The 13,090-nt window shown below is 52.8% G+C and overlaps 2 protein-coding genes across 7 annotated transcripts in view; one reads left to right on the top strand and one right to left on the bottom strand.

Moving 5' to 3' along the window:
* NRL (neural retina leucine zipper) overlaps positions 1 to 13,090 on the top strand; it is a 33,028-nt gene that overhangs the window by 7,049 nt on the left and 12,889 nt on the right. The gene's annotated exons all lie outside the window — the stretch shown is intronic.
* On the bottom strand, positions 1,955 to 11,949 carry PCK2 (phosphoenolpyruvate carboxykinase 2, mitochondrial). Of its 5 annotated transcripts, none has more exons than XM_055097371.1 (11): positions 11,815 to 11,949; positions 11,224 to 11,303; positions 8,935 to 9,180; positions 7,687 to 7,871; positions 7,396 to 7,599; positions 6,837 to 7,024; positions 6,354 to 6,516; positions 5,861 to 6,079; positions 3,190 to 3,327; positions 2,825 to 2,920; positions 1,955 to 2,570 (listed from the first exon to the last, which is right to left on the bottom strand). In XM_055097371.1, the coding sequence occupies exons 4-11, from the start codon at positions 7,742 to 7,744 to the stop codon at positions 2,116 to 2,118; spliced, it is 1,521 nt and encodes a 506-aa protein (XP_054953346.1). In that variant the 5' UTR covers positions 7,745 to 7,871; positions 8,935 to 9,180; positions 11,224 to 11,303; positions 11,815 to 11,949; the 3' UTR covers positions 1,955 to 2,115. The 5 variants fall into 5 exon arrangements, with proteins under 5 accessions (XP_054953346.1, XP_054953347.1, XP_003809120.2 ...); XM_055097372.2 differs by lacking the exon at positions 11,815 to 11,949 and adding an exon at positions 11,635 to 11,760; XM_003809072.4 differs by lacking the exon at positions 11,224 to 11,303 and having other exon boundaries at positions 11,635 to 11,949.

The raw sequence follows: 13,090 nt of genomic DNA, 5'->3' as shown, positions 1-13,090 counted from the left end.
TACTCTAAACTGTAGTCCGCAGACCGGCAGCATCAGCATTACCCAGGAGCTTGTAAGGAAAACAAAATCTTGAGGCTACTACAGACTTGCTGAGTGACAATCTGCATTTTAACAAGATCTCCAGGTGATTCAAAGGCACTTTTAAGTTTGAGAAACACGGAATAGGTGACTTTTTATTTTTTTATTTTTTTGAGACAGAGTCTTGCTCTGTCCCCCAGGCTGGAGTGCAATGGCACGATCTCGGCTTACTGCAACCTCTGCCTCCTGAGTTCAAGTGATTCTCCTAAATAGCTGGGATTACAGGCACCTGCCATCATGCCCAGCTAATTTTTGTATTTTTGTAGAGAAGGGGTTTCACCGTGTTGGCCACGCTGGTCTTGAACTCCCAACCTCAGGTGATCCACCCTCCTTGGCCTCCCAAAGTGCTGGGATTACAGGCATGAGCCACTGCGCCCGGCGGAATAGGTGACTTCTAAGGTCCTTGCAGTTCTAGATGTCTATACTACTATGAAAGACATGTCTTTGCAGTTTTATCACTTTAACCCTTAGCTCTATTGTTTACTAACTGTGAAGCTTTGGACAAATTACTTGACCTCTCTGTGCCTTTGTTACTTCATTTGTAAAATGGTAATTCCCCCAAAGGGTTATTGCTTAGAACACTGCCTTGTTGGGAATAGGCCCCCAAAATCTGGCCATAAACTGGCCCCAAAACTGGCCATAAGCAAAATCTCTGCAGCACTGTGACATGTTTATGATGGCCATGACACCCACATTGGAAGGTTGTGGGTTCACCAGAATGAGGGCAAGGAACACATGGCCCACCCCGGGCAGAAAACCGCTTAAAGGTATTCTTAAACCATAAACAATAGCATGAGCGATCTGTGCCTTAAGGACATGCTCCTGCTGCAGATAACCAGCCAGAGCCCATCTCTTTATTTTGGCCCATCCCTTTGTTTCCCGTAAGGAATACTTTTAGTTAATCTATAATCTATAAAAACAATGCTTATCACTGACTTGCTGTCAATAAACACGTGGGTAAATCTCTGTTCGAGGCTCTCAGCTCTGAAGGCTGTGAGAGCCCTGATTTCCCACTCCACACCTCTATATTTCTGTGTGCGTGTCTTTAATTCCTCTAGCACTGCTGGGTTAGGGTCTCCGTGACCGAGCTGGTCTCAGCAGTGCCTGGCACACAGAAGGTGCTACAGAAGTGTTGTTAGCTGTCCTAATATTGAATATGCTTCCGTGAATACTATGCAGCTCCCAGTGCCAGGTCAGGCAGGGGGAAGAACAAATTCGAGAACTGACAATGAAGCCACTTCACTGGAGAATGGAGTTGTAGAGGCTTCTGCAATCTAAGTGGGAGATCAGGAATTTTAGGCTTGGAGGCTGTACTGAGCAGCTTGCTGAGGCCCTCAGTTTTTTTTTTTTTTTTTTTGTGACGGAGTTTTGCTCTGTTGCCCATTCTGGAGTGTGCAGTGGCGCGACCTTGGTTTACTGCAACCTCTGCCTCCTGGGTTCACACCATTCTCCTGCTTCAGCTTCCCAAATAGCTAGGACTACAGGCGCCCGCCACCACTCCCGGCTAATTTTTTTTTTTTTTTTTTGTATTTTTAGTAGCGATGGGGTTTCACCGTGTTAGCCCGGATGGTCTCAATCCCCTGACCTCGTGATCTGCCCACCTCAGCCTCCCAAAGTGCTGGGATTACAGGCGTGAACCACCACGCCCAGCCTCACCATTTTTTTTTTTTTAAGAACTCAGGACATAGAGTGGATAGTGCCTTCTCCCAGCAATTCCTATGTCTGTGACCCAGTGCTAGAGCTGCCTGTAAAACAGATCTTTGATTGTGCCAGGCTGTGCTTCTTCTAGGGGCTGGAAGAAGAAGATTGTGAGAAAGGTGTTAGAGGGAAGCCTGTGAAAAGATAGGTGGGAAATGAAAACAGCACAAATCTGGTGTAAAATAGATAAGCATCTCTTATTATTGGACAGTCTTTGTGGGAAGGTCTATGGCACATTGAAGATGTTAGTTAATATCAAATTGCTCATATTTTCTGCAAGGTGGCTTCCCTATTCCCAGATGAGGGTGCTATGTCCTCTTGCTAGACTAGGGCCTCAGGTCACATTTTGTGCACACGTCTCTCCAGGGCTTCAAGCTCAGCCAATACCTCTTTAGGCAGATCCTGGTTGACCTGCTCTGTCAGGTAGCTCCGAATGTCACGAACCTCCTGTTCCCAGAAGTCCTTGGGGAGGGAGAACAGCTGAGTGGTGTCTATAGCTCCGAGGCCGCTGAGATCCAAGGCTCCTTCCTTTGGCACCAGCCCAATGGGTGTCTCTCGGGCACTGTCCTCCCCCTCTAACCGCCGGCAGATCCAGTCTAGCACCCGAGCATTCTCCCCAAAGCCTGGCCACAGGAAGTGCCCTGCCTTGTCACGCCGGAACCAGTTGACATGGAAGATACGGGGCAGCTGGGCCCCCTTGCGCCCTTCCATGCTCAGCCAGTGTTCCAGGTAGTGCCCGAAGTTGTAGCCAAAAAAGGGCCGCATGGCAAATGGGTCGTGCATGATGATCTTCCCTGGGGGGGAAGCAAGATGGGTAAGGAATCTTCCTTCTCACTGGGGCAGGGAAGGGCACCCTGCATCTAGTTGGAGGAAGCTGTGAAGGGCTTATGGTTCTGAATATCTTCAGGGATGGGGAAAAGATAGAAGTGGGAAGAGGTGGGGCCATATCAGACTCCAGGGGTGGACAAAAGGAAGGTCTGGCTCAGGAAGGGAGAGAGGAGGTGCTGTGTGCACACAGAGGAGAGGGAGGAATGGCGAGGGTGCTCACCTTTGTGTTCTGCTGCAGCAGTGGACTCAGAGCGCATGGCGCTGCCCACAAACACCCCATGACGCCAGTTGAAGGCCTCGTATACCAGGGGTACCCCTAGATCACCAATGAACAGAGTCACAGGCAGCCCTTTTCTTTGGACCGTAACTCCAGCCCTTCTGGTGAGCTTGACTGGTACTCTCTCTCCTAAGACCTCGGCTATCCCATTTTCAGACCCTTTGCCTCCTCCCAAGTTTGCATTCACCAGGGGAGAACTCTGGAGACAGGTGAGATCCAGGCTGAGGCTCTGGATCAGAGGGAGGGAGGTAGGCCCTAATACAGAGATAGCCCTTTTGCCAAGAACATGGAGCTCGTATGTTGTTTACCTTTGGGTCTGCGGCCACCAAAGATGATGGCGTCAATGGGGACACCCTCTGGGGCCTCCCAGGCTGGGTCCATGATGGGGCACTGGCGAGCCGGGGCACAAAATCGAGAGTTGGGATGTGCACAGGGCTCCTTGTCACCTGGCAGAGGAAATACAAACACTATTATTTCCCAGGTCATGTCGACCTACACATACATGGGCACACATTCTTGCAGGGTTCTTTTTTTTTTTTTTTTGCCTCATCAGCTGCCTAGAACCTTGTGTGATAAGGAGCAGAGAGAAGGGAGCCAGGGCATCTCCAAGAGCTCAGGTTATTTAGCCATGAAGGTGCGGCCAGCTGAGCTATGTGAGAAAAGAGTGGGAGAGGAATTGGGGTTTGGCAGGGCACTAATGTTTGTGCCAAGCTACTGGCACTTGGCACTGACCAGGGCTCAAGGGAATGGGGTTAGATATGGGCATAAGGTTATAATAATTTTTCCCCCAGAAACTATTTCATTATTTGTGAGATTATTATTTAAATAAATACTCAAACCTAAAGCAAAAACTGAGAATGTCAGCTTAGTACTTCAGACAATTGACTTTCTGTCAGCAAACCAGGGAAGACAGGTTCTCCTAAGTTATCCAAATGCAAATAGGAATTTATTTTATCTTTTTATTTTTGAGGCAGAGTCTTGCTCTGTTGCCCAGGCTGTAGTGCAGTGGTGCAATCTTGGCTTACTGCAACCTCCGCCTCCCAGGTTCAAACAATTCTCCTACCTCAGCCTCCCCAATAGCTGGGATTACAGGCACCCACCACCATGCCTGGCTGATTTTTTTGTATTTTTAATAGAGATGGGGTTTCACCATGTTGGCCAGGCTGGTTTCAAACTCCTGACCTTAACTGATCTGCCCACCTCGGCCTCCCAAAGTAGTAGGATTACAGGCATGAGCCACTGCACCTGGCCTGATTTTATTTACTTAATTAATTTAGTTATGAGACGGAGTCTCACTCTGTCACCAGGCTGGAGTGCAGTGGCACGATCTCGTCTCACTGCAACCTCTGCCTCCTGGGATCAAGCAATTTTCCTGCCTCCTGAGTAGCTGGGATTACAGGCATGAGCCACCATGCCTGGCTAATTTTTGTATTTTATTGGAGATGGGGTTTTGCCATGTTGCCAGGCTGGTCTCGAACTCCTGACCTCAGGTGATCCAACCGCCTCGGCCTCCCAAAGTGCTGGGATTACAGATGTGAGTCACTGTGCCCTGCAAGGAATTGATTTTAAAGCTAACAAAATGTTGGTGATTTCCCTGCCCTGCTTAGACCCTGATGAAGTGATAGGGCTTGAAAAATAGAGATAGGGATATCACATGGGTAGGGATAACCTCAGGAGCCCAGGTCACACTTGGCACCTTCAGGTGTCCTGGAGGGGGGTTGGGACTAAGTCAGTGGCACATGTATGAAGCACCACTGTGTGGCCCCTGAGTGGACATGGCGCCTTCTCTGCTGGAGGTTGCTGGTCAGACCTGGGGAGTGGGGAAGCCACGGGGCCAAAATCCCCACCCTCTCCCATCCGCCAGCTTCTGCCCGCCATCGCAGATAAGAGCCATCCTTCTTCAGCACCCGGTGCAGAATCCTAACACGGTATTATTCTGGGAATTGAAGCTGGGGACAAGATGCCCTAGTTATGCCCCCAAATCTGGAGATGATGAAAGGGTTGGGGAACTAGCCTGTGGGGAAAGATGAAAGTTTCTTGGATTTCTCAGTTGGGTGGGAAGGCTGAGGGGGGCTTAATGATGGTGTTAGTAAAAATAAAGGGTGATTAGATGAAGCAAGGAGGGTGACTGCTAGACCAGCCTAGCAAACCTGAATATAGGCTTCAGTGACTACAAGGCCAGCCTCCCCTCCCATGCTCTTCTTTGCCCCTGCCTCTTGGTGTCTGGACTGCCTGACTGCAGAAGGCCATGGAAAGAATACTGAAGGTCCAGAGTGCAGGGCTGAGGGAGAGGTGGGACTCCCAGGCGCCCAGGGTAATGACAGGATTCAGAAACTAGCTTCTGGGAAAGACTCAAGCACTGACCTGATTTTGTTTGTAGGAAGGATTGGGGTGAATGCTTTGGAGGGACAGGGGAAGGGTGAGGGTAACAATACTGACCTTTAGACAGTGGTTATTATACAGGGGACAGTGGGAGCCAAGTGGCAGGAGGAGAGTTGGAGCAGAGGAGGCAGCTTTCCTCTTTTCCTAATGGGCCAAACTTTATGGATAGTGCTTGGAGCCCAATACCTTCTGTGAGAATGTTCAAAAGTCCTTCCTTTTCCTTTCATTAAAAAAAAATCCAGCCTGTATTTATTATTGAGAATTTACTGTGTATTTGTCAGTGTGCTAAACCCTTTTTATGCACTATTTAATCCTCCAACAACCTCATGAGATAGGTACTATCACAACTACCCTCATTCAACTGATGTGGAAACTAAAGCTTAGGGAAGCTGAGCAACTTAGCCAGATCACAAAACCAGTGACTGGTGGAGTTGGGACATGAGCTGAGATTTTGCCTGGGACTGGAAACTGCAAACGTTCATGACTTCTGTGCCTCCTGGCAGTCCTAGAAGATGGTTGGAGGTTGTGGAGAAAGCTTTTCCACCATTAAGGTGCTGAGGCCTGGAGGCTGTGCCACACCTTCCCCACCGCACATACCAGGTTTCCAGGGTTTGCCCAGCCAGGAGGTCACAGTAACACCAGGTGGAAGAGGCTGGTCAATGCCCTCCCAGTACACGCCACCATCACTGGTCTCAGCCACATTGGTAAAAATAGTGTTACTCTGGATTGTAGCCATGGCGTTGGGATTGGTGGTGGCAGAGGTACCAGGGGCAACCCCAAAGAAGCCGTTCTCAGGGTTGATGGCCCGGAGTCGACCTGTTAGGAGAAGTGAAAGAAAGGAAGGACCAAACAAGGAAAACTTGAGATGTAAGACCAAAGAAGGTCCTGCTCCACCCCACCCTGTCCTGAGATGGACCCAAGATCTGATGAGGAAAGGCTGTCTCTAGGGTGGCTGGGCTGCCAGAGGAATGGAGCAGGGTTGGGTGTTCAGGAAACTTTCTCACTGACAAAGTCACTGTGAACACTAGAGAGGAGACCCCGAGGCTCTGACAAGAGCCAGAACCAAGAGTATGATCTGAGAGTCCCTCACCTTCACTGTCAAACCTCATCCAAGCAATGTCATCCCCCACACACTCCACTTTCCAGCCTGGCAGTGAGGGCCGCATCATAGCCAGGTTGGTCTTGCCACAGGCACTAGGGAAGGCGGCTGCCACATAGCGCTTCTTCCCTGCAGGGCTGGTGATGCCCAGGATCTGTGCATTGGGGAGAGAGGGAATAAGAAAGAGGTCACCAAAGGTCAGGGCATGGTCTGCATGGGGAAGGGCAGCGAGGGTCTAATAGGGAGGACCAATGTTTATTCACTATATAAGTGATTGCCCTGCCATCAGGCCTGGGTTAGTGGCAGGGGAAACCCAACATTCAGCAGCCTGAGGCCAAAGCTTTGGGCCTTCAAGTAGAGTCCCCGCCCACCAGCCTGGCACCTGGCAGGAGGGAGGTGAGGCTGAGGCAGACTGGCCAGGCCCCACCCTTGCCCTGTCCCCGGCAGCTGCCCTGCTTCTCACCAGGCCCTCACCAGCATGTGCTCTGCCAGCCAGCCCTCATCCCGGGCCAGCCGAGAGGCGATGCGTAGGGCAAAGCACTTCTTGCCCAGCAGGGAGTTGCCACCATAGCCGCTGCCGAAGGAGATGATCTCCCGCTGGTCGGGCACATGGCCAATCAGGGTTTTCTCTGGGTTGCACGGCCACTTGCTCACCGGCTCCCCTGGGGACAATGGGGTCATGGGGCTGCTGGCAGCGGCATCAGGAACTGGGGTGTCAGGGGCCAGAGGGATCAGGGATTGGCAGGAGAGACACTTGGAAGCAGTAGCAGCACCAAGAGGTGGCTGAAGCCCCCCACCTCATAATAACCATCAGCTTCCATGCCCCTATTCTTGGACACGGATTTTTCTCAATCTTGTGCAAAGTGCTCTGCAAACACAGCCTCATCCCTCTGCTGGGACTGCTGCTCTGGATCTTGGGAATTAGGTTGCCAGAGAGGACAGGTTCTTAGGGTCTGTGGAGAGGTAGGATTTGGGATTTCCTCTGAGTACAAGAAGGCCTCTGTGTTCCCCTTGGGGCAGAGCAGGTGCTTACCTTGTCCTGTCAGGGGCTGGCCCACGGAGTGCAGACACTTGACAAAGTCACCATCTCCCAGGGCCTGAAGCACAGGTGTCCCCAGTCGGGTCATAATACGCATGCTTGCCACCACATAGGCTGAGTCAGTGAGCTGCACCCCGATGCGGGACAGCGGGGAGCCCACAGGACCCATGCTGAATGGAAGCACATACATGGTGCGGCCTGTGGAGGAAGGCATCCCCTGGATGAAGGGTTCCAAACCTGTTCACATCTTCCATGCCCTTGCCACTGTGCCCCTGCCCTGGTTACCCTGCATGCAGCCTGGAAACCTCTCATCCACAGCTCGCTGGAAATCAGCTGGGGACATCCAGTTGCCCAGCTGCCCACGGGCCCCACCAGGCGGGAGAGGTACCGTGTCCCGCTGAGAAGGAGTTACAATCACCGTCTTGCTCTCTACTCGTGCCACATCCTTGGGGTCTGTGCGGGCCAGCCAGCTGGGGGAGAGGGGATTGTCAGGAAGATGGTGGCCAGCAGGTTTCCCTTGTCCCTAGACCCACTTTTTCAAGTCCAACTTTGACTCCAGGTCTTCTGTTGGCCTTATTTTTCCCCACCCAATCACATCTCAGTCCCTTCCTCCAGGCTTTGTCCCATCTAAGGGGTGTTCCCCAAGGTCCCGGCCCTCTGGGGGTCTCTGCCCCTGGCAAAAGCTCCCTGAACTGGTGAGGAAAAAAAAAAAAGCAAAGGATCTTATTTATATCAGCTTCTTCATTTAACATTAAAATAAAATACAAACTACAAACCAGGCTGGGCGCAGTGGCTCATGCCTGTAATCCCAGCACTTTGGGAGGCTGAGGTGGGTGGATTACTTGAGGTTAGGAGTTTGAGACCAACCTGGCCAACATGGTGAAACCCTGTCTCTACTAAAAATACAAAAATCAGCTGGGCGTGGTGGCGCATGCTTGTAATCCCAGCCACTCCGGAGGCTGAGGCAGGAGAATTGCTTGAGGCAATTCCCCGGAGGCAGAGGTTGTTGTGAGCTGAAATCATGCCACTGCACTCCAGCCTGGGTGATACAGTGAGACTCCATCTCAAAAAAAAAAATCCCAGTTTCTTTCTTTTTTCTTTTTGAGACAGAGTTTCGCTCTTATTGCCCAGGCTGGAGTGCAATGACGCGATCTTGGCTCACTGCAACCTCTGCCTCTTGGGTTTAAGTGATTCTCCTGCCTCACCCTCCCAAGTAGCTGGGATTACAGGCATGTGCCGCCATGCTGGGCTAATTTTTGTATATATATATATTTTTTTTTTCAGTAGAGACGGGGTTTCTCCATGTTGGTCAGGCTGGTCCCAAACTCCCGACACCTGGTGATCCACCCGCCTTGGCCTCCCAAAGTGCTGGGATTATAGGTGTAAGCAAATCCCAGTTTCTGAGTCTGTTTACCCCAAAGCTCTCATTCTTGTTCATTCCATTGGGATGTTCTAGTTAAGTTGATTTTGCCTTGGTGAACCCAAAGTGGCCTCAGTGCACCTATCTTGCAGGTTGTGGAGCCCAAGGCTTACCAGTTATTGTACTTGGGGAGCTTTCGGATGAGGCCCTGCTGCTCCAGCAGGGTCAGTGTGGCAGTATTCTCAGCCTCAGTTCCATCACAGATGTGGATGCCCTCTGGTTGGCACAGGCGGGCACTGTGCTCTACAAAATCTCGAATGCCAGTGGGAAGCTGGCCCAGATCTCCACTAAGCACTCGCAGGGTCTGGATGCTACGGCATGATGGCCAGCCCAAGGGGCTCAGCCCATGCCAGCTAAGCCTATAGGAGAAACAGAGGCAATGAGCTAGCTGCTGTCATCGAGAGTGGACAAGGCAGGTGGTGGAGAGACAGAAAGCTTGGGCTGCAGCCTGCTAAAACATGTCTGCATGCAGGGACCATGAAGAGCAGGTTGCAGTTGGTGTGTGGGATGTGTTCAGGACACATGTATCTTGTAGCCTTTATGAGGCTTGAGGAGGGTGTCTCCTGCTCAGCGAGGGACAGATATGGCCAAATGAGCAAAAAAGGCACATGCCTGGCTGTGTGGAAGTATACATGTAGGCATGCTGATGTTACTGCATGTGTAGCCCATGCCCATGTTTAACTGTTTAATCAACGTTTAGAAATAAGTAGGGAGATGGCTGGCATGGTGGCTCACGCCTGTAATCCCAGCACTTTGGGAGGCTGAGGCAGGTGGATCACGAGGTCAGGAGATCAAGACCATACTGGCCAACATGGTGAAACCCCATCTACTAAAAATATAAAAATTAGCTGGATGTGGTGGCGTGTGCCTCTAGTCCCAGCTACTCAGGAGGCTGAGGCAGGAGAATCGCTTGAACCCGGGAGGTGGAGGTTGCAGTGAGCCAAGATCGGGACACTGCACTCCAGCCTGGGCAACAGAGCAAGACTCTGTCTCAAAAAAAAAAAAAAAAAAAAAAGAAAGAAATGAGTAGGGGCCTTTGGCCCAAGTGTCAAGACAAGAAGTTGGGCCCAGGTGACAACTTCATATGTCTGGTGTTTGAAGCCTCATCCATTTTATTTCCATTTTCAAGTATAGTTTTTTATAAATTAAAATGGCAGCTGTTTTTATTCTTTCCTTCTGGTGTGTATGCTGTAAGACTATGAAAGCCCCAAGCAAAGGTCACAGTCTTTCCAGTGCCAGGTTTCTAGATGAGGGCTCTTGCACAGAGAATAGGTGACTGGATGCTGGGCTTCCAGGCCCTGATCTGCTGCTGCCCACTTGGACCAACAATGGTTGCATAAAATGTTGCCCTCGGGTAAGTATTTTTGAACTCTGCGGAAGGTTGACCACTGGGGAATGAGTGTCACTGGCTGGGGTTCATGGGCTTAATTCTCAGGAGGTCAGCGTCCTGTTGTCTGTCCTCTCATGGCCCTGGGAGACAGAGAAGCAACGTCTGCTCTGATTGGCCTGGACTCAAGGTGGAGTAAACCCTAGAGAGCAAAGACCATGAAGGGGATGTTACTCTCCTCCTCTATCAAGGCCTCGCCCATCAGAAACTGCCCCCACACCCAGGACCACGTGACCCCGTGCTTCCCCTGGCTCTTCTTCCTAGAGGCCACATGCCTAGAGAGCTTTGGTGTTGGTGGGAGGGTGGAACAGCAGCTTGCTGGCAGCTCAGACTCAGAGGGTGTTAGCCTGGGGAAGGAAGAAAGCTCAGAGCATGGATGCGGGAGCTTGAGTCTGTCTGGGGTAGAAGCTGGGGTGGTTTCCACTAAAGCAGGATAGATGATCAGTGTGGCCCCAGGGGCAGGGGAGGAGGGCTACTGGGACCTGGGTCTGTTCCTGCCTCAGAGGGAAGTTCTCCGTGAGCATCAGTTTTCAAGCACACAGTCTTGAGGACAGCCTCTCTCTCCCTGGAGCCTGGCTCACGTTATCTCTTGTGAAGCCCCCACACCCTCCTGCAGCCCTCTAAGTGGGACGTTTCCTTCAGAGACCACCCACAAGGGCTGCCCAAGTGGAACGGGCTGTGCGACAGATGTGGGTCACTTCCGACTCTGGGACAAAAGCTGAGAAGAGAGGCCTCAGAGAATAAATAGGAGACTAAGAGGACAGGCAGACAAACAGGACGAGCCTGGGGGCTCCAGGCCTGGACGGAGGAAGAAGCCAGCTATGTAAGAAACGAAGGCAACTTGGCGCCCTCCTCCCACCTTGCTTGCCTCCCTCCCCTGGCCCCAGGTCCCTCGGGCTGCTCTGGACTTCCCGCCAGGTTCCAGTCCTTCCAGTCCGGGAGAGGCCGGGAATGGATATTTAACCTTCCACCTTCTTTAGGGGGCTCTGAGCTCAGTCTCCCGGGGCTCACGTACCCTTGTCCCCAAGGCCCTGCTGCCTCTCGAAGTACCCTGGGGCGCTGGCTGAGAGCCCGTTAGAGGTCCGAGGGAGGTATCTGGGAAGGAAAGGAGGATATGCGGAGACCCGGCTCAGCAGAGAGGAGCGAGGAGAGAGAGGAAGTTCTGAGAGTGGCAGATAGAGATCGCGCGGTCAGAGGCGAGCGAGGCAGAGAAGGGGAGGTGCAGGCGGAAACGAGGAGCGCCGGCTGGCTGCCCTCCCAAGAGACGCGCGGCGCGGGAGGCTGGACCCACAGCAGTCGCCCCTGCCCGCCTCCGCCTAGGATGGGAAACCTGGCGGAGGCTGAGAGCAGGAGAGCGCCACTGGCAGCCCCGAGGGGGCGAGCGCAGCGGAAGGTGCGGGTGGGCCCCGGGCCGGGGGTCACTCACCGCAGGCCAGGGCGGTACAATGCGGCCATGGCACCTGGGCAGGGGCTGCGGGGTGGCCAGGAACCGAGCGGAGCCGGGGAGGTATGGAAGGCGGGGAAGGAGGGAGCGCGGCGAAGCGAGCCACAGCAGAGGTTGGCGGGAGGCGCTTAAAAAGGAGGGGGGCAGGCGCGGGGGCGGAACCTGGTAGGGCTGGCACTAGCTTTCCTCCGCCCCGCCGGCAGGCCAGCTCCCTCGGCCCCGGGGCTCCAGGCTCCAGGTCAGCCCAGCCGCCGCCCCAACCCCTGCCTCCCAACCGCCAAACCCACCTCTCCCATTGGAGGACTGGGTCCACTCTTCGGCCCCCGACTTCGAGGCCCCGCCCCCCATCCGCCGCCGCCCTCCCAGCCGCACATGATGTAACTTTGAGGACTCTTGCTCCCGGGAGAGACACTAGGTGGCAAACAAGCTAGGAACGAGGGGCGAGGCCAGGGGCGGGAGACTACAGGGGCCAGACGTCTAGAAGTTAGGGGGTTGGGCATTGCCTTTCCAGTTCCTCCTCCTGGGGACACGACACCCTGAGTCCTGGGCCTTTCTGTAGTCCAAGTGCCCAATGCTAAGGTCCACTTAGTCCCCAACTCCTAAATCCCCGTTTCTCCTCCTGATCAAGGCTCCTTTCTGCCTTGCCATGAAATGGTGGAGTCTCTCTACCCCTGGGTCTCTTCCTTGGTCCTCTGATCTGGTCATTCTCCTCCCCGGGCACATCCCCTCTCCCCCTGACGGAGTCTTACTCTGTCACCCAGGCTGGAGTGCGTGCAGTGGCGCGATCTCGGCTCACTGCACACTCCGCCTCCCGGGTTCAAGCAATTCTCCTGTCTCAACCTCCAGAGTGGCTGGAATTACAGGCGCCTGCCACCACACTCGGCTGATTTTTTGTATTTTTTGTAAAGACGGGGTTTCTCCATGCTGGCCAAGCTGGTCTCCAACTCCTGACCTCGTGATCCGCCTGCCTGGGCCTCCCAAAGTGCTGGAATTTACAGGCGTGAGCCACCACGCCCGGCCTGGTCATTCTTTCTCTCCACAATCCAATGAGGAAACTCATCTGCCCACCCAACTACCATCATAAAGTCCTCAGGTGATTTCTCAAGCTATACCTCCACTGGGACATCTCTCTCCAACCTGAGACCACTGGATATCACCCACAATGCTATATAGCACCTCAAACTCAGCATATCTATGATGGGTGTCTGCTCAGCATCCACTCCCCTTTTCTGGTAATAGCACCCTGATTTTCTTTTGGAGAACCATCTCCTCAGTCTGTATTGTCATGTGGGTCTGATGTCACCCCTCTTGGGGGTAGGCTTGCAGCTTAGCCAACTTTTGTGTTCCTCACTCTGGCCACAGCAATCAAGGATGTTCAAGGATGGGCATGAGATCCCTCTCTGGGACTTTTTCTAAAACTTTGGAAGTTAGCTCTCTT

The sequence above is a fragment of the Pan paniscus genome, chromosome 15, assembly GCF_029289425.2.
Source record: "Pan paniscus chromosome 15, NHGRI_mPanPan1-v2.0_pri, whole genome shotgun sequence".
Classification (NCBI taxonomy): domain Eukaryota; kingdom Metazoa; phylum Chordata; class Mammalia; order Primates; family Hominidae; genus Pan; species Pan paniscus.
The sequence above is the reverse complement of the archived record's forward strand: the minus strand, read 5'-3'. Positions and strand labels throughout refer to the sequence as shown.

What these genes read in the sequence shown, in the direction of transcription:
- PCK2 (XM_003809072.4), bottom strand. Translation starts at nt 11,663, where the DNA reads ATGGCCGCATTGTACCGCCCTGGCCTGCG. An exon ending in TTGTACCGCCCTGGCCTGCG is followed by an intron (nt 9,181 to 11,634) that starts GTGAGTGACCCC and finishes TTTCTCCTATAG; the next exon opens with GCTTAGCTGGCATGGGCTGA. An exon ending in CCAGCCCCTGACAGGACAAG is followed by an intron (nt 7,025 to 7,395) that starts GTAAGCACCTGC and finishes CATTGTCCCCAG; the next exon opens with GGGAGCCGGTGAGCAAGTGG.